This window comes from Nanorana parkeri, unplaced genomic scaffold (assembly GCF_000935625.1).
Source record: "Nanorana parkeri isolate BGI_ZX_2015 unplaced genomic scaffold, ASM93562v1 scaffold1713, whole genome shotgun sequence".
Classification (NCBI taxonomy): Eukaryota; Metazoa; Chordata; class Amphibia; order Anura; family Dicroglossidae; genus Nanorana; species Nanorana parkeri.
Window position 1 is genome coordinate 280877 of NW_017307981.1, and position 26802 is coordinate 307678.

General features: G+C 39.7%; 1 protein-coding gene across 1 annotated transcript; it reads left to right on the plus strand.

The window, feature by feature from the left end:
• Nucleotides 1-9379: 9379 nt before the first annotated feature.
• On the plus strand, nucleotides 9380-26570 carry LOC108799390 (cytochrome P450 2J6-like). Its single transcript, XM_018571254.1, has 9 exons — nucleotides 9380-9580; nucleotides 11118-11280; nucleotides 14425-14574; nucleotides 15098-15258; nucleotides 15347-15523; nucleotides 17639-17780; nucleotides 19723-19907; nucleotides 23217-23358; nucleotides 26392-26570. Exons 1-9 carry the CDS (start codon nucleotides 9410-9412, stop codon nucleotides 26568-26570), a joined length of 1470 nt encoding a protein of 489 aa, XP_018426756.1. The 5' UTR covers nucleotides 9380-9409.
• The last annotated feature ends 232 nt before the right edge of the window (nucleotides 26571-26802 follow it).

The following is a 26802-nucleotide window of genomic DNA, read 5'->3' on the forward strand; positions in this document are numbered from 1 at the left end:
TTTCAGGTGTATTCAGACTTTTGTCATTTGTGAAAAGGCACAGTTTAAAAGCATTGGATTTTGGTTGTTGGGCGATTTGGAGCTTTGAGCTTCAAGCTGCAAAGCGCTAAGGTGTGTATGAGGGCTATGAAAGATTCTACCTAACTAGGATACAGATAGCAAAAAAACGTCTAACTGTCACAATGTCCGGCAATCCAAATTTCCAGGTGCCTGGCTGTCAGCCTATTGTGTTTCACAGGGCTGCAGCCAATCTGCACACCTCCTCCCCTATTTAGCACTCTCTCACTTGTTGCTTTTTGTTCGAGCAACAAGTCTTATTTCTTGTGTTGGACCCCTTAGTTTCCCATGATCTCCTGTGCTTGTATACCTTTTTGGATCCCTGCTTTGTGCTGATTCTCCTGTGACTGCGATCTCCCAGTTGGCTATTCCCCCTTTGTTTGTCATCTCCCTGTTGGCTTTCCCCCCTTTACTTGTGATCTCCCTGTTGGCTATTTCCCCTTTGCTTGGTTCTTGTGTTCCCATTTTTTGTAGTTCCTGTGTGCTGGTCTTCTACCTTATTTGTACGCTTCCCCCCTCCATCATTGTGCTCTCTTCTGCGTGCCTGTACTTATCACATTCCCCTAGTGCTATCCTTCTGCACGGTATCTGGTGCACCCGTGGCCGTGCTATGCATGTCTCCCATTGCACAGCTTTCAGTGTATTTCTTGAGCCTTCCGGTACATTCCCCTGTACATATCACCTAGAGTGCCTGTAGTTCTGTGTTATGTAAATTTTTCCTGCGTGTACACTCTGTATCCTAGCCCTGTACTCGCACCATCCCTTGTGTGCATATTCCCTGCTATACATGTTCACAGTGTGAGCTGTGATTCCTTGTGTGAGATCCTGCTTATCCTACTAGTGGATGGTAATTGTCACCTTCAGTGAGCCCTTGCACCTGCCCTTCCTGTGTATCTTTTGTCCCTGTGGATAAACCTGTTGTGTGCAGTGGCGAGCCGTGTGCGAGGATCAGAGGCAGGGCTTGAAAAATCCCAACGAGCAGCTTTACATTCAAGCTATCGGGAGTCTCTAGAGACGCCAGATCGCTTGTATTAGCCGCCGCTGTCACTGCCGGCATGGCTCTGTGACAGGAGATCAAAGGGAGATCAGTATACGGTCTCCCTTTGATCTTCTCTGAGTCCCCGAATGCAGGAAGTGGTGTATATTACATCACTTTCTGCATTCAGTGTCACTCTCCAGCTACAGAAGCTGATGAAGCCGATCTCTGCTTCATCAGCTTCTCTGGGGGTCCCTAGGTGACATTAGGGGTCTTGGAGACCCCTGATGTCTCCATAAAGAGGACCTGTCATGTAAATTGGCTATCACATAGGGGGCTTCTTATCCCCCATGTAATAGGAATAAAGTTGTGTGTAAAAAAAAAGAAAGTAATACAAAAATTAAAGAATCATTAAAAAAAAATAAAAACATTTTTTTAAGTCCCCGCCCCCCACATACACACGCAGATATGCGTCGGGTGCGCCTATGTGCAAAAACCAACAATTGCGCCTATTGTGCCGCACATGTTACATACCGTGCCGCAAACGTCGCAGTGAGAGCAATAATTCTAGGGCCATTAATCACTGATAACACTAAACTGATGAGCAGTAAAAGCGTTTAAGCGTCGCCTATGGGCCTGTGGGCGTTTTTTGCGATTTTGCGGGCGCACGCAATTTTAAGGCTTGACATGTTTGGTGTGTATTTACCTGACGTGATCCCGACTTTTATGTTTTACCAAGAATTTGGGTAAGAATAAATGTTTTATAACAGAACGTAGGGAAACCGTTTTTGTTTTTTTTTTACATTTAAGGTATTTTTTCATTGATATGGTCCAGAAAATTTAGGTGAACAAAACACCTGGACCCCTACACCCTCACTCTTTGCATCTGGAGGGAAAGAGGTTTAACCTTTGCATACAGAAAGGATTCTTCACAGTTAGAGCTGTGAAAATGTGGAATAGACTCCCCCAGGAGCTAGTTCTAGCTAGCTCAGTTAACTGTTTAAAAAAAAAAAAGTCAGGATGTATTCCTAAATGCACAGAATATTACTGGATATTGAGTTCTTATAGGTATATTAAGCACCAGAGATTGTTGATCCAGCGAATATCCGATTGCCTTATGTGATCAGGAAGGATTTTTTTCCCCCCTGTTGGAGCAAATTGAACTATGCCTAATAGGGTTTTTTTTTTTGCCTACCTCTAGATCAACATTGGGTAATTGTGAGCCTAGCGTTCTGTTTTAGGTTTTTCTTCTTTCTTTTTTCTCCTCTTATCTCTATAGGTTGAACTCGATGGACTTGTACACTGCATAATCTAAATGGTATATCTGGTATCAGTAAAAATACAGTTTGTTTCCAAATATCAGAAAAAACTTGGCTGAACTTCCAAAATGTAAAATGTCCTCTTTCCTAGTTCTGGTAATGAACACACTTTACCTCTGGATTCTGCTAGACTCGTATGACCTATATCATACATATGTGTTTTATTTTACCTTTATAGCTTTTACTCTACAACAGACATGCAGTCAGAGCTGTGGAAGCAGGTTTTACCATGCAAACCCCAATCTTTAAATGTGATCTCTTTACATAGAACCAGATGAAATATATCAGTTCTGTCACATGCCCACATAGGAGTTATCAATAACAATGGCTAGTCATCCATACTATTTGTTAGTAGAAGAAGAAATCTTTACTTCCTGCCATGTTTCATCTTCCCATCATCTTCCTTCCTTCCTTCCTTTATAATATAAAGAGAGAAAGGGTAACCACAAGCTCTTACCCTATGGGGTAATTTACCAGAGGCTTAAACTGCAGACAACAGAATAGAAAAAGACTTGTGAATAACAAAGCTGGTGAGCAAATGCAAGTAGCATCTGTAGGCAACATAACCGTACTGAACTGAGGGCAATTGTACCTTCTGCATCCCCTATAGTTACATAATAATATTAATCTCTGAAGAAGCTGGATTTCCTTTCATTTTCAAGCATAATGCTTACAATAATATATAATAGGCAAATATCATATATAAGAGAAATAGATAATCCGCGCTTCTGGAAAGGAAACTAAAGTGGAAGTATATAATAAATTAAGACCTAAAGCAGCTCTAAAAAGGGGATAGAAGAATCCTATCAGCAGTCGAGAAAAATGTATATCAAAGCGCTAAAGGTGTAACAAATAAGAAACTTAGTATAACCAAGTGATATAATGAAATTTTAGGTTTAGGGGGTCTAGCCCTAAAACAAGTGATATCTTACATAGAATCATAAAAAATATATATGAATAAAGTTAATAATACAATAGTGCTGTGGAAAAAACAGAAATGATTGGGACAATAAAAAATTCCAACCACTGTGTAAAGACCTCGAATAGGTCACAGATTAGATATCAGATCATATATTAGCTTAATATCTTAAATAAATAACATTTCGTTTAAAAATCATTGGGTATTCATTTAAAAAAACGTCATTAGGTATCGGATCATATATTAATTAAAAATGTGCAGTTAGATTACTAATCAGAACGGAACCCATTCAGTGGACAAAGTGAGAAATTGTGGGAAACACTGCGCCTGAGACGATCCAGCTTTACTTCTGGGATACAGCCAGCGCTACAAGGGAGAAAAACCAAACACTCACCTTGCAGGGACTGAGAGTAAAAACAACTGGGTCCAAGCTTGAAAGCACGATTGCAGGCTCAAGTGTCACTAACAAAAAGCCTTTGATCCAACTCCATTTGGTGAGTACCCACCCAAGGGGGCTGTCGGACCACCGCCACGAAATATATACCACCATCAATATATATCATTAACAATTTCCTTTGTACACGTTTTTTACGTTTATTTTTCGTTGACCAATTTATTCCAATTTTTTTATATATTTTTTGCACGGATCGTTTATATATTGTGACCTATTCGAGGTCTTTACACAGTGGTTGGAATTTTTTATTGTCCCAATCATTTCTGTTTTTTCCACAGCACTATTGTATTATTAACTTTATTTTTATTTTATATATATTTTTTATGATTCTATGTAAGATATCACTTGTTTTAGGGCTAGACCCCCTAAACCTAAAATTTCATTATATCACTTGGTTATACTAAGTTTCTTATTTGTTACACCTTTAGCGCTTTGATATACATTTTTCTCGAAATATCATATATAATCTTAACAGCTTTGCTTTCATAGGTGAGGTTTACGGTTTCTTATTAAACTATGTTAAGCAGTTGTCTAGCAGTGTATTAAATTTCAGTGCAGCAAAAAAAAATCACCTATTTGTTGAAACTTACCAGGAACATGTCGATAGACTCGGATTTCACAGAATCTATAGATATACAAAGTAAGGACTAAATTGAAAAGTTGTACCACTATGAGACTGAGTTGTTTTATCTGGATTAAAGAAATGTATTATAGCATTTGAAAAGCACTGGCATATGCATATCATTATACAGGTCTACTGGTTCATATGTGACAATGGTTTTTATTAAAGTGTATGAAAACCCTAACAATTATCTCTTATTTGCTCCCTTTAGGAGACATTGAAAGTTATAGGGATGCACAGATACTTTTCGAGTACCAGTGCCGATACTTGGCATTTTCATGAAAACTACCAGGGTTGCAGAAGTTGCAGCTGGGACCTGGCTCTGGCGCTCCACCACTGTTCTGAAATCATTAGTCTGTATTGTTTTAGAAAAACTGTCACATGACAATAAACAAAAATGTATCAGTACTCGTACTTGTAAGTACTCGGCAAGTACCAGTACTCGTACTCGCAAAACTGGTATCTGTGCATCCCTTTATTTATATTTATAAAAACAAAATCGTACATCAAAACAGAGATGTACAAATCCTGGGAGCTCCGTGTACTCCTTACAAATGACAGCTGCCTCCTAACTTTTGCATTTTTCTCTAGTCTAGTGTTGAAGCTCAAAAGTATCGGTACATGTACTCGTACTTGTACCGAGTACTGTACTTGGTATCTGTGCAACCCTAGAAAGTTATATTTGTTAAACAAGTGGAAAAAATGCTTTCTGATCTTCTCATGAATTCAAAACTGTCCTGTGTACATTTATGCTCCATTCACACTTACTGTGTGTGACTGTGCGCATTGGCAGGCATGCACACATCATGGGAAAAACGCATGACATACAGTACTTGTGGCACCATTACTTGTTGTTGGCACCCAAACGCAGCAAGCAAAATTAGTGTCTCTGCTCACATGTTGACACGCCAGGAATAAGCAAAAACGTGTGACCAAAAAAATGTGAGAAGCACGCAGCTCACACTGCTGCATGAGTGTGCAGGGTAGCCCATTGAACTAAATGCAAAACGTACAAAATGCAATGCGTGTTCACGCAAGCTGCAAGTGTGAATGGGCCCTTACTGTGGCATCAACGAGAGTAATTAATTCTTATAGTTCTTTTCTTAGTCTATAGAATAATTAATCCCTATTGTGGAGATGAGGACAGTGGGATGGATTCTGTAGAAGCTAAGTGCATTTCTGGAAGATCAACAGGTATTTGTCTATACTTGCAGGGTTTTAGGGGGATAAAACACAAGGTGTGTGTATTGTAACGATGTACTGCATATTCTTTTCTTAATTTTTGCTTTGACATACATTTTAAGAAACTATTTACAGTATGTTTTATGTTTTAAGCTCTAAGCCTTTGCTTATCATTTTTAGATATTTTATAATGACTAGCTGGTTCCAATGGTTTGCCACAGAGGTAGGTCTAGCACATATATTAAAAAGGGATCAGGGCCTGTACTAGACCATTTTTCACCCTAGATAAGACCAGCTACTTGCACCCCCCCCCCCCAAAAAAAAAGCTTCCGTTTTTTCCGAATACCCCAGCAGACACCCCAGTGGACAGGCTAGCTCCATCTTGCCCCAGTGGACTGGCTAGTCCCATTTCTCCTCTGCATGTTCAGCTGAGTGCAGAACGACTTCGACTCAGCCGATCCAACATCTGGATTGGCTGAGCCAAAGCTCTCACAGCTCACTCGTTGCCACTCGCCTCGATTCTCATAGGGGCCAAACGGCAGTGAGTGAATAGCTCGGCTTCGGCATTCGGCTCGGCTATTCTGCTCTGAACGTCCGTGGTACCGAGCAGAATAGAAAATAAGTTAAATGAATGTGAAAACAAATTTGCAAAATTATTTTTAAAATGATACAAAATAGGAAAATGTAAAAAAAGGAAAATATGTTAAGGAACTAAAAAAACAACAACAATTGGGCGGAGCTAGCAATGACAGCTAGCTCCGCCCAACTGTTTTTATCTGCCCCGCTGTTATTAATAACAGATCAGCATCCCCAGGTCATTTGGGGACACTGATCTGTCATTACAACTGGGCGGAACCAGCCATGAGATCACGGCTGGCTCCGCCCAGCTGTCATTTTCTGTGGAGAACGGCCGGCCCTTCGGCTGGCCGTTCTTCCCGCTTCGGTTGTCACTTCAGCTAAGTCAAGCCGAAGCATATGCCTTCGGCTCGCTGAGCCACTCGGCTGCCTTCGGCTGCTGTACGGGCTATTGTGACTAGCTCGTACAGCAGCCCTTCGGTTCTACTGAACCGAAGGGCGAGGCAGCCGAAGTGAGCCGAAGGATCAGCCGAAGCTACGGCTGGATCCTTCGGCTCTTTAGTGAATAACCCCACAATGTAAGATTGTAGTCCATCACTGGAGTGAGCTTGGAGCGGTGACTACTTTACAATACACACAGGGACCATGGGGAATAAAAGTAGCCACCCTGCAGAAGGAAGGACAGTGTCAGCACCAATTCAGAGATGATTTGAGGATCTACAGCTGAGTGATACACAAATAAGATACATTTTTGTTAGGGCTGGTAATGATTAAAATGTTCGTGTTGGATTAATCTAAATTTTTTTAATTGATTAATTTCGATTAATTATAACGCACATACAGATGCAACTACATTGGCCTATACACATACAGCACAGCAATTAAGTAATAAAATGAACTAGGATCAAACTAATCCAGCACGTTATTAATCTCACGTGCCCCACTCAATATGGCTGCCGCTTGAGTGGGGCAACTCACAATAATAACGTGCTGGATTAGTGTGATCCTAGTTAATTTTATTACTTCATTGCTGTGCTGTATTTGTATAGGCCAATGCCTGGGCTGGCGCTCGTGCAGAAAGTTTCTTGGGCAAACTCACTGGTCCAAGTGGCTCCGTTGGCTAACGAAGGGGGGAGGAGTTCGGTGACATCACGGACATCAACGTCACCGGACTCCTCAACCCTTCCCTTCTTTACCCGTCACCGACGTCACCGTACTCCTCCCCCCTTCCCTTCGTTAGCCAACGGAGCCACTTGGGGAAGGGGGGAGGAGTCCAGTGACGGCGATGTCCGTGGCGTCACCGGATCGCCGACGGGACTCCCGGAAGCCGGCGGAGAGGTGAGTGTTTTCATTAGCGATCAAAATAATTTTAATTGATCAAAAAGTTTAACGATTAATCGAGAAATTAATCTTTAATTTCCACAGCCCTAATTTTTGTTACTAAGGTACTTAAAAGCATTTTTAAGATTTAACTTCTGAGTTTAGTGTCACATTTTAATAGATGTAAGATGATTTCAAACCAGCATGCAAAGCTGTGTAGTAAAATAAAGTCCTTGCAAGATGTTTCTAACTTACAAAGTGACCTTGATACATGGGTTTACGGGCTGGTCAACTACATGATCAGATTTTTCATTGATAAAAGTAAAATTATGGACGTGGTGGAGTAATTATTTATCAATAATGCAATCTGGGGAATATACATAAATAAATGGAGAAATATCCAGTTGTCCTGGTAGTCTCTTCTCATCCCACCTGAACTATTCTTTTGCCATTCCATGTTCCGCAGTCATCTGGCAGGCAGGCAGCAGAAGAAGAGCCTTTACTGACCTCTATAACAACAGGCACTAAGGAGCAATTTATCTTCAAAGTTTACAACAGACACGGATAAATCACCGCACATTACAGCTCATTTCCCCTTGTATTCTCTGCAAGCAGGCACTTGGCAGCCAGACAGCTTTCTAATAGAAACAAACAACAAGTGATTTAACCTGTTCAGAAACCAGGTAAAACCTGAATTCAGAGTCTCTGTTGTAATATTTGAGGATAAAATACTAACAGTACCTGCTGTTTTAGAGATCACTGAGGGCTTGTTTAAAGCTAATTTACTAACTTGCTAATTTGCTTCTCAGTGAGAATATATATATGTTTTTAATGTTAATAGCCTGACTACAGATTCACTTTAAAGAAGAACTCCTGGGGGAAAAAAAATCTTTACACTCACAGTGGGGCTACGGTGCACTGCAAAGGTTTACTGCTTGTTTTTGTCTCTGCGAAAATAAAAAAAGTTATAATCACCTGAGCCTCTCTCCCTCTCCGCTCCAGTGGTCTAGGATCCTGTGAGTCATCAGATTCAATACAGTGTATAGGACGTGAGGACACCGAGGGACATTCCTTTGCTGGAGCGAAGGAGTAGACAGGCAGGAGGGACCACTGTAACAGCCAGCTGGCTACGAGGTTCAGGTAAACATAACTTTGTTATTTTTGCTTCTAGACAAAAACAAGCAATTAACCCTTGCATTGTGGGGTTAAATTTACAACTTTCCAGCTATCTCAGAATAGTATGTTCATAGTTATGGTTGGCTTTCTGCAACATGAGAAATCTGAATCACTAATACTTAAAGCCATAGCGTGTAATTAGAGTTGTAAATGTCCTTTAAAGACCAACTCCTTCTACAACATTATCATTTTAGATAGAATGGGAAAGAGTTATAACATCTCCCAGGCTTTATTTGCCGCTGTGTCCCCTTTTGTAGATACCCTCTCACTTTCTCTGTGGTGTGAGGGGATGAAAGCAAGCAGAACCCCTTCAATTTGGATACATAGAGTAACTAATGATATTTTCAGTTTGGAGGCTTGTGATACAACTTGTATAAATTATTACATTTGTCAGGTCAGGGTCATCTGATTTAAAAACTCTCTTTTTGTAAAACTGAAAGTTGTGTATTACAGGAACAATTTAAACTGTTTAATAAAAATTAATGTTGCGGATCACAGAAGTATTTAATGCCATGTGTAAAAGTCCTCTAAATGGCTTTGTGCAGCTGTATGGATCTGAAAACTTTTCTGTGGTCTCTAGTATACTTAATAAGCTATACTTAAAGCACATAGTTCCCTTTGTATGGGTAAATGATTGGCATCCGAGTAAAAGTAAACAGTGAGAACGATCGAAGTGTATACAAAGTTCAGTGGAAAACAGGTCAGCTGAGACAGGTGGAAACTCTTAATACGAAGAAATAATGCTAATAGAAATCATTGTATGTAATAAATCTGATAGGCAGTGCTAGGTTATCAGTAGCTGGCAGACATGTGGAATCTCTGGGAGGGGATATTACTTTTTCTGGGATGTATCTTTATTATTAAATATCTAAAAGTCATATGGGCAGCAAAAAGCCTTCCTCCGGGACCCATCCCTTTACCTTTTATTGGAAATTTGTGGACGCTGAGCTTCCAGCTCCATCCAGAGACACTGAGACAGGTATGTACCACTACTAAATCTGTCACAAAGTACAAAAATTATTTAATCTGATAGATCAGTTTCCAAACCATGACATGTATTGTGCAATCTGTAAAAAATGCAAATGTATACTGTTTTATTGTGAAATATAAATATGTGACTTGTTCTAGAATAGAATAACTCAAAAAGTATTAAATTTCTATATTCTATATTTCTATATGAATTTGCTTACTGTGTATGTAGTAGATCATGATGTCACTGTCTTTGACTTGATTTGTTTTGTTTACTATTCTGATATAACTTTATGCAGATTTTACATATAATTGCAGGAGCTATTAATTACATTATTTATCTAACTGAATACTGACTATATCTAACAGAATACAATACATTTCACAAAACTTTAATTCATTAAGTTGCAGAAGAAGCATTAGAATAGCATCTTATCTTTTCATACTGTTGTTTTATTACATCATCATTACATCATCATTACATCACATAATAGCAAAAAACACAATTAAAAATATATTTGTTTTTTTTCAGTATATGCATGTTTTATGTGTAAAGTGTAAGGATCATATAGAACCAAAAACTGCTCTTAAAAAAAAAAGAAGACTGATATTTAAACAGAATTATGCAGTGATTAGCAACCAACTAATCAAATCATCGTTCTGAAGGTTGAATATGACTTGTTAAAAACATACAGGTGAAACTCGAATAATTAGAATATCATGCAAAAGTAATTGCAGTAAGTTCTGCAAAAGGGGCCCAAACCAAGTACTGAGTACATATGCATGCTTGTACTTTTCAGAGGTCCGATATTGTTCTATGTACAATCCTTGTTTTATTGATTGCATATAATAATCTACTTTTTTGAGGTTGTGGATTTGGGGTTCTTGGGGTTTCCATGAGCTGTAAGCCATAATCATCACAATAATGACAAATCACGGCTTGAATTATCTTGCTTTGCATGTAATGAGTCTATCTCATATATTAGTTTCACCTTTTAAGTTGCATTAGTGAAATAAATGAACTTTGCACGATATTCTAATTATTCGAGTTTCACCTGTATATTTTTTTTAATTAGACTAGAATGTTGAATCTTTCCATCTTTATGCATATTATCTGACTACTTGACTTGTATGTTTACCTTTTAGTTCTTTTGTTAAATGAGCAAATTGCTTCAACTAGATGTCCATTTAAAATCCTAATCCTTGCTGACAGATATGTCTGGTACACAGTACAGTAATAGGAATTAATTCCTTAGGTTTCCTTTTTTATATTTTTATTTTATTAATTTAACATCTTAGCATAAGTAATATCTATATCTTACCTTATGCCTCAAAATAACCTTTAATTCTCATATTATTACACCTAACACCTTCACCGAGTCTATGCTATGACTTGCCACCTTCTCAGTATCTCTGAGCGGATCTAAAATGCTGCACTGTTTAGTGTGTGACAACAGTGTAGTTTATAGCCAATGTGTTATATAAACATAAGGGATTTAAACAAAAACAAAAAAAACAAAAAATATATATAATATTCCCACTCACAGCTGGCTAAACTCCATGGAAATATCTATACAGTGTGGCTTGGTGAGACTCCACTGGTGGTGCTGAATGGCCTCAAAGCTGTTAAAGATGGCATAGTGTCTCATTCTGAGGAGCTGTCAGGACGCCCTGTGGCTGGCTTTTTAAGGGCCCTTCTTAGTGAAAAAGGTAAAAATATATTGCCCATCTTTTATATCATGCCAAAAGGTATTCCTTTTTTTCACCTATGTGTGGTGACTAAATTTCTGCACAAGGCTAAGATCAAGTATGTATTTTTAAGTTGGTGACCAGGGTGGCAATCCCTATTCCATGAACCTCTGAAAAGTGGGCAAATGGTACGAAGAGAGCAGAGTGGCAAAAGTGGCTGTGGTGAAGGTGACTTCTGAGATTTTCAGGAATCAGTAGAGCAGCACTACTGAGCCTAGGGTGACGGGAAGACACTAGTTTGTGTCCTCCCGTTACCTTAAGAATAACTATGGGGAAAAGCCTTAACCCCATAGTTCTCCTTTAAAGAAAAACCCTGGGTAAGAATATTATTAACCCTTGCAGTGGGGCTACCACTGCACTGCAAGGGATAAGTGCTTGTTTTTGCCTAGGTTCAAAAATAACAAAGTTATTCCCCGATCCTCAGAGCCAGCTGGTTAACCTAGTGCTCCCTCCTGCCTGTCTCTTCCTCCGCTGCAGCGATGTTATGTCCCTCGGCATCCTCACGTCCTATACATAGTGTACAGAACATAGTGACTCAGGGACCCTAGACCGCTGCAACAGAGGGGAGGGGGGGGGCACTCCAGGGACTGGTCTAAGAGCCAGCTTGCTCAGAGTATTAGGTGAGTATAACTATTTTTATCAAGCACTTAACCCTTGTAGGGGGCAGCACCACTGCAAGGGTTAATAATGTTTTTACCAAGAGTCCTGCTTTAAATATCTAGTTTGGTAACTAATGCCACAGTAAGCATGTGTACACATGTTGTGAAGCTTGTGCCTACCATGTGAAAGAGGCCATGACCCAGTACATGTCTATCTATGTACAGGGACGGATTCCCCACAAGGCCACCGAGGCCATGGGCTTGGGGCTGCAGGGAGTGGAGGGGCGGCACAGCCTGCAGCTTCTCCTCAGATCCCTGCTGCTCTCTCGCCCCTGTATGGGCAGAGGCAGCGGGGATCTAAGGAAAAATGGAGTGCTAAAGCTGGTGGGGGTGGGGAGAAAGGAGCACTCTCATAAGGATGGAAGAGCGTGGAAAACACTGCAGAGCCGCTGGCTGCTAAATCCGGGATGGCTGAGTGGCTCTGTGCGTGGCCGAGTGGCTCCTGTCGCTTTCAGAAAGGCAAAGCAGAGGATCGGTAAATATGTATAATATTTACTGATCCTCTGTGTGCAGCACAAACACTGGAGTGATCAACTGATCACTCCAAGGTTTGTAAACAACTGGGCACACATAATACAATTTGTCCCCAGTTATGAGTTTCTGAATGGGTAGGAGCAGCTCAGTACAGAGGCTTCTATCCATTCTTAACTGGTGGATAGAAAATATTTATTATCTCGAGTTTGTGAATGAATGGGAAGCCTCTGTACTGAGGCTGTAGAAAACAAGATTCTGTTCTCAATTTATTTTTCTATTTCAAAAGGGAAATGTCAGGGGTCTGTTTAGAGCCCTGATATTTTACCAAAGCCCCCCAACAGTAAAAAAAAATAAACATGCACTTTGATTTAGTAAACAGTATGCACTATTTAACATGTAATCTAGGTTTTGTATTCTGTTTCGTTTTTTTACTTTTATAGATGCACTTACTTGAAAATAGGGTCTGCATGACATCCTGACACTTTATTTTCATAGACCTATAACTTGTTTGCCTACTGTTGTTTTATTTAATAAGAATACTTATATTGTGCTTACAAGTTTAATACCGTTGAATAAAAGTTTTATTTGTATCATACTTTTTAATCTATTTCTTTGGGGCTTAACAAAATCGGAGGCTTTAAATTGTGCTGGTATTGGAGAAATGGGTGTGGCCACAGAGGGGTGTGGTCACTGAGGAGCACTTTAAAGCTTTCTTGCACAGGGAGCCTAAAGACCTATGGCCGGCCCTGATCTCAGCAGATCTGTATGGCAGCTGAATAAGGCAGTGTGGACAGAAGAGGAAATCAAGGTAAAGTGTACGTTTGTTTTTATCATCAATATACACCCAGACACACCCAATAACAGTCTGAAAGAACTGAACTTTTTCATAAAGTCCTCAGTGGTATCTTGCAATATTGGTGAGTGTTTATTAATTCAAAAAGCACAGTATACATCCAATATCACAATAATACACATTTCTCAACTTTAGTGCTAAGTCATGAGGTCTCAGACACTCTAAAAAACTTGCACATTTTGAAACATACACGCCGTCCCTGGGTTATGAACAAGATAGGGACTGTAGGTTTGTTCTTAAGTGGAATTTGTTTGTAATTTGGAACAGGTACATTTTTTAAGTGTGACTTCAGCCAAACAATTTTGTTTCCGTTTTGGATATCATAAGGAAGGGTTAACCCCCTGTAATGTTTGTTTTGCTGTGTGTGCCCCTTTTCAGAAGATTTCACCTCACTTTCTGTCCCTGTGACAATTGGATTTTGAAAATTTTGGGTTGTCATGGAAACAAGGATTGGTGATAAAGCTTTAGTGGAGACATCTTTTTCCCATGATCACTCTTACAGGAGTGTATTTCCCTTCCTAGGGGTAGATTTCCTCTCACTTCCTGTTGTCTCAAGGAAGTGAGAATAAATCTTTCTAATAATGAGAATACAGACAGCAGTAAAGACCTCACAGTGACCCGCTAAGAGAGGTGGACACCCCTCGCCTGCACGTCTAACAGGAGCCAACCTCCTGTAATGTACGTACAGTACTATGACCCAAAATGTTGGGCACTGCTCGTCAGCACGAGCGCGGTAGCTCTACAACTACTGGAATGCTGCACGGTACACTTTGGCTGCAGTCTGGGACCCCCTGCTGTACAGTAATAGCCTCAGTTTGTAAGTAGGGGTCGTATGTAAGTCGGATGTTTGTAACTCTGGGACTGCCTGTATAGTTCTTTTCTCATATACAGAACTACTAGATTTATGACCCCGTTGTTTCTGCAGTACCTCCCACCGAAATCTAATTTTGATACTTTTCTAAAACATTTGTTTAACTTCCAGAAGAGAAGCAGCAAGGATTGGGCAACACATCCTCTGAATTTATCTTTTGTAGTTTTTATTTTATTTGTATTTATTTTACAAATCTGGAGTATCATTTTGCACATCATATTTCACAAAAGATAATTACATTTTTTTAGGTATATTCACATCTAATGGAGGTATGTGGAAGCAGCAAAGACGTTTTGGGCTAATGACCCTAAAAAACCTTGGGCTTGGAAAATGTAGCCTTGAATCACGTATACAAGAAGAAGTTGGCTGTCTAGTGGAGTCATTTAAATCCAAGAATGGTTAGTCCAATGGGTTTGATCCAGACTATGATTTTTTTCTGTTTATATTTCAGATGGGTACTAAAGTTATTAAAGTGGTGCGACATATATCAATATGTTCAATATAAAGAATGTAAAAAGTACAAAAATAAAATGACATTTTTCTAAGTGAATGTGGATCTCCTGTCCCCACTGATCTTCAGCTGACTGGAGATAAGAAAGCCATAGAAGGAGTCTACTGTACAAGCACTATCTTTGCATAGAGAGTTACTATTGCTGTCATGATGCACTGCTGCATGCTCCATTAATACACTGTCTTTCCCCTGCTTTTGTTTTACAAAAATTATGATGAAGAAGAGGCAGGTTAAATAATGATGATGTAGACAAGTCCTTGAGTAGTGCAGAAAACAATTAAGATTTTAATATACAGTAAGCCATTAGCAATCAAATGTAGTTATATGCGCAAAATATGAATTCTTATTGGTTGCTATTGGCCATTACATTCAGTGGCAAATAAAAAAAAAATCCTTTTTATATGTTTTAGGAGAATCATTTGATCCCTCAGAGATGATCACCAATTCTGTAGTAAATGTAATTTCTGCTGTGGTTTTCGGACACCGTTTTTCGATCGATGATGGGATTTTTCAATACTTGGTCCAATGTAATCATGTTCTGCTTGAGATTATTGGCTCAGCATGGGGAAGGGTGAGTCTCAGTAAAGAAAGGCCTTTGTCTTGCATTGAGTTGAACATTAAGTGCATTTTAATTATGGTGCTTAATTATTTTTGGCCAGCTTTATGATTCTTTTCCGTGGCTGATGAAACATTTACCTGGCCGTCATCAGAAAGCCTTTGAAATTATGGAATACTTACATAAATTTACAGACAAGGAGATTCGAATGCATAAGGAGAATCGATCATTTGAGGAACCTCAAGATGTCATCGACTATTACCTGGCCCACATTTCAAAGGTAAAATCATAAGTAGCCTTATTTAACATGATGTTTTGTTGCAGCAGGCATGATGGCCGATTCCAGTTTTTTCTAAGCACCTTCACAGTGATCTGTCCTAAAGGAAAGACTTAGGCCTTACATTTGAGGATTGTGTTTAAAGCCACCTCAGACCCCTCACAGCCTCTCCTAACATTACAAATAAAGATGAGCATGTAGAAATGTTAACCCTTAAAACCCTAACCCAAGTAAAAGCAATTTAAACTGCTAGCGTATTTTATGTAAATGAGAACATGCAACAGATACAAAATAGGTATTTACCCAATTTGGCTGCAAAAAAGAAAATACACTTTATAGCCTAACTCCAAGTAACACAATGTCCAATTTCTTTAGTTGACACAGGATCTAGTGCTTGTTTTTTCTAGGGACTGGTCTAGCACAGAGAAATACTCACCTTATCCAACCGTCCTGCAGTCTACCTCATCACAGTTTCTGGTTGTAACGACTGAAACCCCGAAGTCACTCTTCTTGCCAGTCTCTGGGCAGTCTTGTCACTGCCCCTCTCAATGACACTATAAGCTACAGTACATGACCAGCAGCCACATTCTCAGGATGTGGTTTCTGGAATAAGTTCCTGCCCACATTCCAGCGCTGGAGAGAAGAGGAATGGACAGGTTAAGGTAAGCATTAAGATAATCGTTTGTTATAAAGTGTTTCTAAAGGAAAAACCTTTTCTAAAGTGTTATAAAGTGTTTCTAAGTGTTTCTAAAGGCCCAAACCCCTGTGAGGATTTCATTGTTGCCTGTGTCCCTACTTTAGTAATGTACTCAATTGTTACCGAGACTGAAAATGAGGGAAAATGTCTGAGTTCTCAGCAGAACAAGAATATGGTGGAAAACTTTTAATGGGGAGACTTGTTCTGGCAGCATTTAGGAAGGGAATTTACCTCACTTTAGAGAGATTTTTTTACTCACTTGTATCTACAGGACAGGAAGTTAAGGGAAATTTCCTCAATGGAATACAGCTGGGGAAAAAAGCTGGAATATCCTACCCAATATGAAGAACAGAAAAGCTAAAGATGATTGAAAATAGCACTGCTAACTTCAATGAAGATGTAGAAAGTTGAAAACCTAAATAAAAATAATGCATTGCAATGCTGAAGTGATGGATGTTCATCACAATAAACTCTATGGAATTTTTAGGAGGGGTTCCTATCTTTTTTATCAGATGCTTAAATGAGTATGTAACCTAAAATTGGCCTCATACCTCAATTAGGCTTATTGAATGACCACTACTGTTGGCTTGATTTAGGGAGATTTTTTTTTTTTTTTAAATTGGTACCTTTGCCTTATTTTTGAACCAATGCCATTGATATTGCAGGGAAACCTAACAAATGAAACTATTGAGGGATTTAATAGTTAGTACTGATAACTCTTAGCTCCCAATACCTGTTACTCTGTATAGCCTAACTCTGCCCATCTCTCCTAACTTGCTTCCCCTCCACTGGCTGTATTCTAAGCATTATTTATTTTATACTTTCTTCATGCTGGTCAGGTGACATGCGGGGTTCTGTTCCTTTTCAGATCTTTTTCTGGTGGCAAATGCTCTTTAAGGCCTTGTTCACACCGAAAGCCAGTGCGTTCCAGAGCGGTAGCTGCTGGACCGTAACGCGATCGCTGTGAAACTTCTCCCCGGGAGGGGGCGTGGCGGTGCATTGTATGCAATGGCACCGCTTCCACGCCCCCCCGCCAGCAGTGCTGACCTCATCACATCAGTGCCTCTCACTACATTATTACACTGTAATAGGGCACTGTGATGACACTCCCTCAGAGGGTGAGTCCATGATGCCATGCATTCACAATATGATCCCAGTCTACCTGGGTTGAAGGATACTGGGCACCATTTAACCTAAAATACTAAAGACAATTTGTGGTGAAAAGGAATTAATGTGGGCAACAGCAGCAGAGAGGAGGCGAGTATTATAGCCAGAGCTGTTGTTATGTTTTTTATAACCTTCTGAGGCACTAATAATAAAACTAATATGCTGGGCGTTGGACTTTGAGCTAATAGCAAGATAATAATTGTTGTCAACATATCTTATATCAATTATATCTAATCACATTTTTATCTTTCTAGACAGCAGGTGAAAAAGAATCCATTATTGATGAGGACAGTCTGATTACGGTGGTCATTGAGTTTTTTAATGCTGGAACTGAAACCACAGCTACCTCCTTGCTTTGGGCTTTATTATACATGGTGGCCTATCCTGATGTACAAAGTAAGTACACAAATGGCTACAGTTTTGCAAAAGTTACATATTTTATTTGATAAAATAATCATTAGGGCCCATTCACACTATTGTGCTCAGGTAACACAAATTATGTATGTTGGTGCACTGTGGTACCATTCATTTTAAATGGCACCCCATTGCACCTTCACAAGTGGTTAGCACTTCTGCCTTGTAGCACTGGGGGGTCCCTGGCTCTAATCCTGTTCGGGACACTGAATAGTTTTGGGTGTTCTTCCTGTGCTTATGTGGGTTTCTTCCAGGTACTCTAGTTTCCTCCCACACTCCAAAGACATGCTGGTAGGTGAAGTGGCTCCTGTTTCAACCAGCCCTAGTATGTGTTTATGTATGCATGTGAGATAGGGACGTTAGATTGAAAGCTCTCTGAGGGCAGGGACTGGTGTGAATGCGCACTATGTAAAGCACTGTGTAAAATTGAAGACATTATAAAAAAAAGCTTGTAATGAATAAATAATAGATATAACCTGCCAAACCCTCTGGGGTTAATTTACTAAAGAGCTTGAGGCTGAAGTGGACATAGTTTAACCTTATTTACTAAGCTCAGTGAACATTCAGTGTGCTAAGTGAACAGTTGCTATTCCTTTAGTAAACCAACTCCTCTGTCTCTGATTTAAACTTTGCAGGCAGCCACCCAATAGGTCAAGCTGGGTGGTGGAGGGTGACTCATTTACTTATGTTTAAATTTCATTTTGAGATACTGAGGTCTGTAAACTACATGCTTTTTTTAACAGGAGAGCAAAGGATCACCTGGAAATGTGAAAAGGGGTGCAGATATCCACTCATTGACTGCATATGAGAATACATAATATGCCTATGCAAGTGTTCATATGCACCTCAATAAAAATGTATATTTTAGTATTGACTATAAAAAAGAAAGAAACATATGTTCTGTATATCTATATGATGTGTTCTGTAGTATTATACAACTTTGTCCCCTACTATCATACACAAATTATTTCTTGTCTTCTAATCATGTACATGTTCACAAGGGGTTAGGGGTGTCTCATTAGCCTAAACCTGTACTGTGATATTAATCAATGCCATTTTTAAGATGTAGTACAGTAGAGGTGTGGTGTGAAGATGATCCATTTTAATTGCTTTTCAAGAAGTGATTTCTATAATGACTGATATTTCCATCAATATTCAATTTTTGTGATAAAGATTAATAAGGGGATTTGCAGGGCCACTGTTCAATTTGCAATCATTTATATGAATTATATTTCTTGGGTGACCCAGTATTTTGCTGAACCAAGGATGTAAGCACGGGGATATTTCCGGGAACACTGTGGTGTTGAAGTTAGTAGACGTATGAGTATTTGTAGGGGAACTGCTGAATCGCAGATGAAACTGTATGATCTTTTCAGGGACATTAGACTGCTGTAGCAGACATGGTAGGGTGGTATTTCCAAGTTAAATGTGCTGTTGATCCAAGGAGGATGTCACACAGGATGCCTTAGAAATGCTTGTGGATAGACAGTCATATTTGCAGCAGCACTGTTGAGTTTGGGAAGCAGAGATTTCCAGCTACAATACTGTATGCTGCCAAGTCGGAAATTATGGCATAGTGACACTGTGGAGTTAAGCCGGAGATGAGAACGGGTGTAATGGTATTTGGACGCACACTTCCAGGTTGAATGTAAGGGACACAGAACTTTCCATTGCTAAAGTGAATGTTGGCGAAAGGTTTTTTTAAAGGTAGCACAGTACTGAACCGAAAAGAAAAAATTGTAAGAAAATAGGATGCTCAAGAGTTGTGAGAAGGTACTTTTTTGGGGATTGGTAATTTGGTGGCTGAGGGCATCACAAACTGGTCTTACTTCAGACACTTTTGAAAAAGAGATCACCTGTGTCCATGTTTTAACGTGTACATGCTAATGATATGATTATATATATATAAACGTTCTTGTTACAGAGAAGGTGCACAAGGAACTGGATGCTGTACTTAATGGATCTGCAATTTACTATGAGGACAGAAAGCGGCTCCATTACACTAATGCGGCCATTCATGAGATCCAGCGTTGTGGGAATGTAGCAGCTGTGGGACTTTTAAGAACCTGTACAAGAGATGTCAGTGTCAGTGGGTACTCTTTGCACATGGTGAGAACTAAGCCATTCTGAAAGTGATATTAAAGTCAAAAAGACTTTAAGCTATTTCACATGCTGATGAAATCACTTACAAAGGATGCTGCTCCTTGATGTTTAAAAGTTTTAGTTGCCTGCTGAATCAGCTGGTCACATGAGCACTGGCCCTAAAATTCTGTTTTAGAGTGACTCCTTTCTCAAGCAGAGTGCTATGCAGTCACCCTTGTGTGTGCTAGTAAGCTGTGTGTGTCTCCACAAACACACCAACTCAAGCTACTACCCTCCCCCCGGCCTCTTCTCCTCCAAGCTAGTAGATGAACAGCTGCTGGAGTCTGCACTGTCCTTTGTGATCTTGTACTGGACAGGAACTTCAGGGACCTGAGCTATGAGACTTGGAAGCAGCTGTTCAAAAACATGATGATTGTAAGTGTTTGGGCAAAAAAGTAAAGCAATGCTGGGCAATGTATATTTGTTTGATCTGGATTCATTATTGAAAAAAGCTTGAGAGTTTAATATTACTTTAATGTATAATCTACCTCAAATGAGAGATATACTGTATGTGGGCTGCCACTGCAGACCTGCCCTGAAAATTCTAGTTCCCCGGCTTTCATGCTGATCCTGTAGCTTAATTACTTCATAAGTAGGGATAAACAGAGTGATTTAAGAAACTCTACTTTTCCCTCACTGAGCCGTTTAGGTGAAATATTCTTAAAAAAAACTAACCTTTTTTTGAGAGGTTGTTTAGGGTAATTTAGTTTATTTCATTAACCACTTCTGGACCACAATACGTCTATAGACGGCGGCCCAAAGAAGTGGTTAAATTAAGAACACTGCTGCTGCTGTCTATACAGCCGCTGGATCGTTTGTACCATGCAGCACCCTCTAAAAGATCCCTGATGTCTCCATAAAGAGGACCTGTCACTATTTGCTATTACATAGGGTGCTTGTTAGCTCACTATGTAATAGCAATAGGGTTAGTGTCAAAAAAAAGTTTTTAAACATTTTAAAAAAATGAAAGTAACATATAAGAAAAAAAGCAAAACAAATCAAATTAAACTCCCCCGCCCCCCACGTGCACGCACATACACACGTCGGTGCGCCTACGTGTGAAAATGACAATTGTGCTGCACATGTTACATATCACTGTGAACGTCGGAGTGATAGCAATAATTCTAGTGCCGTCAGTCACTGTTAGCACTAAACTGATGAGCAGTAAAAGTGTTTAAAGTGTTCCCTATGGGAAATTTGGGGAATTGAAGTTTTTGCGGCTTCACGGGCGAATGCAATTTTAAGGCTTCACATGCTCGGTATCTATTTACCTGACGTGACCCCATCTTTCATATTTTACCAAAAAAATTGGGCATTATATTATGTTTCTGTGCACTAAGATTTAATTCAGTTTATTTTTTCCTAAAAATACTGGTTTGATAAACATTTGCGCAAATACTGTGCAACATCAAAAATTGCAACTAGCATTTTATTATTCAACAGGGCCTCTGCTTTCAGAACATATATCATTGTTTGGGGGTCTGAAGCTGTTTTCTAGCCAAAAATGTATATTTTATCATGTGTGTGCAAATAGTAAGAAAATGCTCCGGACAGCAAGTGGTTTATTAACCACTTGCTGACCAGGTGTTTAGACCCCCTTCCTGGCCAGGCCATTTTTCAGTATTCAGCGCTGCAGTACTTTGACTGACATTTATTCCGTCATGTAACGCTGTTCGGCTATTCACTTCAGGCTGTTATGGCTGAAATCAGCCGTACATCTGGATCGGCTATGCCGAACCTCCGGCAGGCTACTCACTGCTGTTCGGGCCTATTCTTATAGATGCCGAACAGCAGTGAGTGAATAGCCGAATGCCGCTGAGCGGCATTCGGCTCGGCTAGTCTGCTCGGTCCCTCAGAGGGACCGAGCAGAACAGAAAAATAGTTTAAAAAGTCCAAAAAAAATAAATAGAAAACGATTGTGCGGAGCTATTAATGACAGCTAGCTCCGCTCAGTAGTTTTCTATTGGCCGGCGGTCCTGCTGCCATAAAAAAAAAAAGAAAAAAAAAAAAGTTCGGGAGCTGTACGGGCTATAGTGAATAGCCCATACAGCAGCCCTTCGGTTCTACTGAACCGAAGGGGTCCTGGGGCCGAAGCTAGCTGAAGAATCGGCCGAAGCTATGGCTAGATCCTTCGGCAGCTTCGTGAATAGACCCCTATATTTCGGGAAAATTACTGAAATTCTTTTGAATTTTTTTTTTTTTACATTATGTTAGGAAACAATTATTATTACCCAACTATTTTGGGAAAATATAAAAGTCGGGGTCACGTCGGGTAAATAGACACCAAATATGTCATGTTTAAAAATTGCGAGCACCCACGAAATCGCAAAAAACTAGGCGACGCTTTCAAAGCTTTTATAGCTTTGTTAGGAGTGATTGATGGCCTTAGAATTATTGCACTCACTGTGATGTTCGCGGCGATATGTAACATGTGCAGCGTCATGGGCGCAATCGTTAATTTCGCAGGCATGCGCACCTGAAGCATGGTTGCATGTGTGTATGAATGGGTGGGGACTTTAAAATTTTGTAAAGTTTTTTAAATTCTTTTTTATGTGTAACTTTAAATTTTGGGGGGGGGAGACTTTAATTTTTTTTCCTATTTTTTTTCCTATTTTTTTCCACTTAACTTTATTGCTATCAGATAGGGAGCTAAGAAACCCCCTTATGTAATAGAAGTGACAGGTCCTCTTTTTATGGAGACATCAGGGGTCTCCAAGACCCCTAATGTCACCTAGGACCCCCCTGAAGAAGCTGATGAAGCAGAGATCTGCTTCATCAGCTTCTCTCAAGCGTCTGAAGCTGGAGAGTGACACGAGAATGTGTAATATATGTGATGTAATATACATCACTTCTGCATTCTGACACCGGAGAGGGGACCGGAGATTATTAAAATGTTTTTATTAAAACATTCACACAACTTTGACCCAGGATTCACATATTTTCCCCTTGCATATAATTATTAAATGTGCGACTCTTGTGTGAAAACAAAATATTTAAATAGACTTGTGTACTGTCACTTTTGCTCTTCCCTATTCTTGCATTACTGACCTGGAACAAATAGAGAAATATGTTGGCATTTGTGTATCTTTCATTTGGTGATGCTTGTCCCAGGTTTGTGACTTAGATGTTTAAAAGGAAAACACAGCCATAAAAAGGCCAGCAATGGCAACCCACATATTTCTTTCATTACTTCAGTGTTATTTTTTCATCCACTTATATAACCATTGCTTTGTACAATAATAATTTTTCTGTTTTTTCTTTATTACCTCCTTCAAGAATACAATGGTTTTGCCCAACCTGGATTCTGTGCTGCATGATTCTGAATACTGGGATACTCCTGATCAGTTCAACCCTCATCACTTTCTGGACAAAGATGGGATGTTTTTAGTAAATGAGGCATTTTTGCCATTTTCTGCTGGTAGGTGCAAAAATATTTTTAAACTAGGATATGCACTAGCAATATTCCACCTTTTCTCGTTGGAAAGTACTTCTACATAGCTCACTCCTGTGATGGACTAAAATCTCATGTTTAGTTTAAGGAAAAAAGTAATCACCCTCCAGAAAGAAGTGCAGTGTCAGCATGAATTAGAGATGATTGGAGGATCTACAGCCGAGTCATACACAAATAAGATACATTTGTGTTAATAGTTAAGGTACCTAACGTCCCTGGCGGTATTCCCGAGTGCGGCTCGGGGTTAATTTTCAGTACCAAGAGCGGTAACCCCAAGCCAGAATCGGGAGTATTTTTAAGATTTAACTGAGTTTAGTGTCACCTTAACTCTCCTCTTTCCAACCACCATACAACTGCTACCATTCCAATTCCCACTTTCCATTTGCATGCTCTCTTACTGCTCTACTATCCAGGTGCCGGTTGTCTCTTTTAGCCTCCCTGTTCGCCTTCTGGTATTTAGCAGTTCCCAATCCCTGTTCTTACCCAACCACCTGGCACCTATATAGCACATCAGTGGGAACACTGTTGTTTATTCCATTTTTTCATCACTGTTCTCTGTGACCTCCATTCCCTTCCTGCTGCACCATCACTAATTTCTGCTGCCTCCACTTCCATCTCCTTCTGTCATCAGTAATCCCCACTGCTTCACCACCATTAAAACCTCCCTGCCTCCTTGCTGCAAAACAATAAACAGTTTAATCTAAAATAAACATTAAATACAGACCAATATACCCCAAAAATAAATGAAGACCCCAAAATACAGCCCCCCTGAAACATAAGCCAATTTTGTTTAAAAAGGGAAGCCTTGCAGTAAAAAAAAAAGAAAAAAAGTTTGCTATATACAGATCACCCACGGCAATATTGTCAGGCTTCAGATAGAGAGGCAGCATAGAGCCGAGGAAAACTTTCCTAAGCTCCTCTTTGGCTCTGATGTGGCACCTGACACAGAAAAGAGGAAGTTTATTTTAACTTTGCCAAGTATGACTGTATCTGAGATCTGGTAAGTGTTTTAGTGGAAGGAGTGAGTCTACTGGGGAAAGGAAGGGGGTTTGCTTTTTTTGGGTGGAGTTTTGCTATTGGGTGGTTTTGCTAGGGTAGGTAGTTTGTTGAAAGGGGTGGGAGCAGGTTGCTGTAGGAGAGGAGATTTTTGCTGGTGAGGGGTTTACTGGGGTAGAGGGGATTTTCACTGGTGGGGGATTTTCTTGGGTAGGCGTGAATTTCGCTGGTGGGTTTTTTTTTGCTGGGGGAGGGGTGATATTTGCTGGTGGGGAGTTTTGCTGGGGTAGGGAGGATTTATGTTGCTTTGGGGTTCAGTAGGAGAGGGGAATTTGCTGGTGGGGGTTTGTTGGGGGAGGGAAGATTTGCTGGTGGGGGTTTTGTTGGGGCAGGGAAGGTGTGCTGGTGTTTTTTTTTTATGTATTTGCTGATTGAGGGTTTACCTGGAAAGCAGGAGATGTCTGATGGGGAATGAGAGAGGAATTTTTGCTTTAGGCAGAGAAATTAAGGAATTTTGGTCATATATTGTCACTATTGCCCATTTGTTGCCCACATATTGTCATACTAGTGCATTTGTTATCTGCATATGGTCACAATTGGCTGTTTTCAGCACTTGTAATTATTTGCTACCTGCATATTGTAACAGTTATTGTCTGGATTACCATTTTTGTCTATGTATTGTGAAGTCAAGTCACCACTGTTTAGAGGATCATATTATTATAATTCCCCCTGTAGACCCTGTTACTATGCTGTTATTCCTATGTTTTGCCATGGTGCACTTTATATCCTTGAATGTTGTTTTATGTCTCATGCTATTATTATCCCCATGTTATGCTGCGGCATTCTATGTATGCCATCTGTTGATTCATTTCGATTCTATTTAATTAAACGCACAGGTATTTTCCCCTTTGCACCTATTAAAACCTTCAATTTTATTTATTTTTGTTACCAACATGATTATATATAAAACATTCAGATAAAGAAAATCTTCACTGTTTCAATTTTCCTTGCCCATTTTTACTATTCTTTTAATTTCATGATTACTACTGAAAATAATGTTGATGTATAGAGGGGCATTGAAGGAGGTGTTAAAAAATAAACCACCCCAGAAGTCAACTTCCCCAGTGAATTGGACAGCTAAAAGTAACTGCTGACCTCAAATCAACCACAAAAAAAAGACAAAAAAGCTGCCAAAAAAATAAGAACAAAGAAAATAGGCAGCAAAGATGTTGATTGTTTTCTAACTGACCCTTGTAAGTTTTCCCTATCCTTTCCCTATAGCAGCTTTCAATATACTGATGCTTCGGTTGCTCTGTGCTCCCCTTTTTATAGCAAGTGAACTGACACATCTAAAAGCCTCCCAATTGGCCCTTCTAAGCCTGTTGGCCATGGTTCAAAAACAATGCAGTGCATCATGGTTTAGTTAAAAAAAAGGTATCTGTGAATATGCACATAAATTCCCCACGACCAAAAATTTGGAACCTGCAGGATCCACATTCAACCCATGGTAGTCAGCAACCCAAACCTCATCCCTAATCACAGATCCTTACTGCATTGTATCATGGTTGGATTTATTTACGTGGGGGGAGCTTACGCCTGTGTTTGCTGATGCACGAGATTAGCACAGAGTGATGTTATTCCAGGCACTGACTTACATAGACAGCTGCATATATATGTTGAGCAGGTTACATGTGTTGAGTGCTATCTTTGTTGCCTTATTGATTATAACAATTCCACTTGCCAAGACTTTTTGCTGTGGTGCCAACACTCAGCTTTATTGAAATAGTATTGTACTGCTGTGCTGAGCCAGGATTAAGAATGCTATATTTGTATATCAGTTACTATGGCTGCATATCCAATATCACTACCAAAACCTTGAGTGAAAACATTTGCCTCATTATTTTGTTAAGCAACTATATATACATATACAGCTTCAGTAAATGTACATGCAATTTTCCAGCATAATCTGAAAGGTAACAGATAATTGCTTTTCTTTGTCTACAGGTGCCCGGGTATGTCTCGGAGAGCAGCTTGCACGTTATGAGCTATTTCTCTTTTTCACTACTCTCATGCGAACATTCAGCTTTCATCTACCAGAAGGAGTAACAGAAGTGAACACCAAATATATCTTTAAGACAAACCTGCTGCCTCACCCTTATACGATTTGTGCTATACCTCGATAGTTCCTGCCAAATAAGGGTGTAACTTCCACATAGAAGCCTGTGTGACTGCTATGGGGCCCAGCATCACAGAAGACCTATAACATTGTGATCTACACAGGCAACAACAACGACTGGCAAATTACTACATTTATAGTTCAGTTATCTTTCAGTGTGTTATTATGGCAATAGTGCACAATGGTGTTTGTTATTCTTTTAGAATAGCAAAGCTTTTAATGTAACAAGTAATATGTAT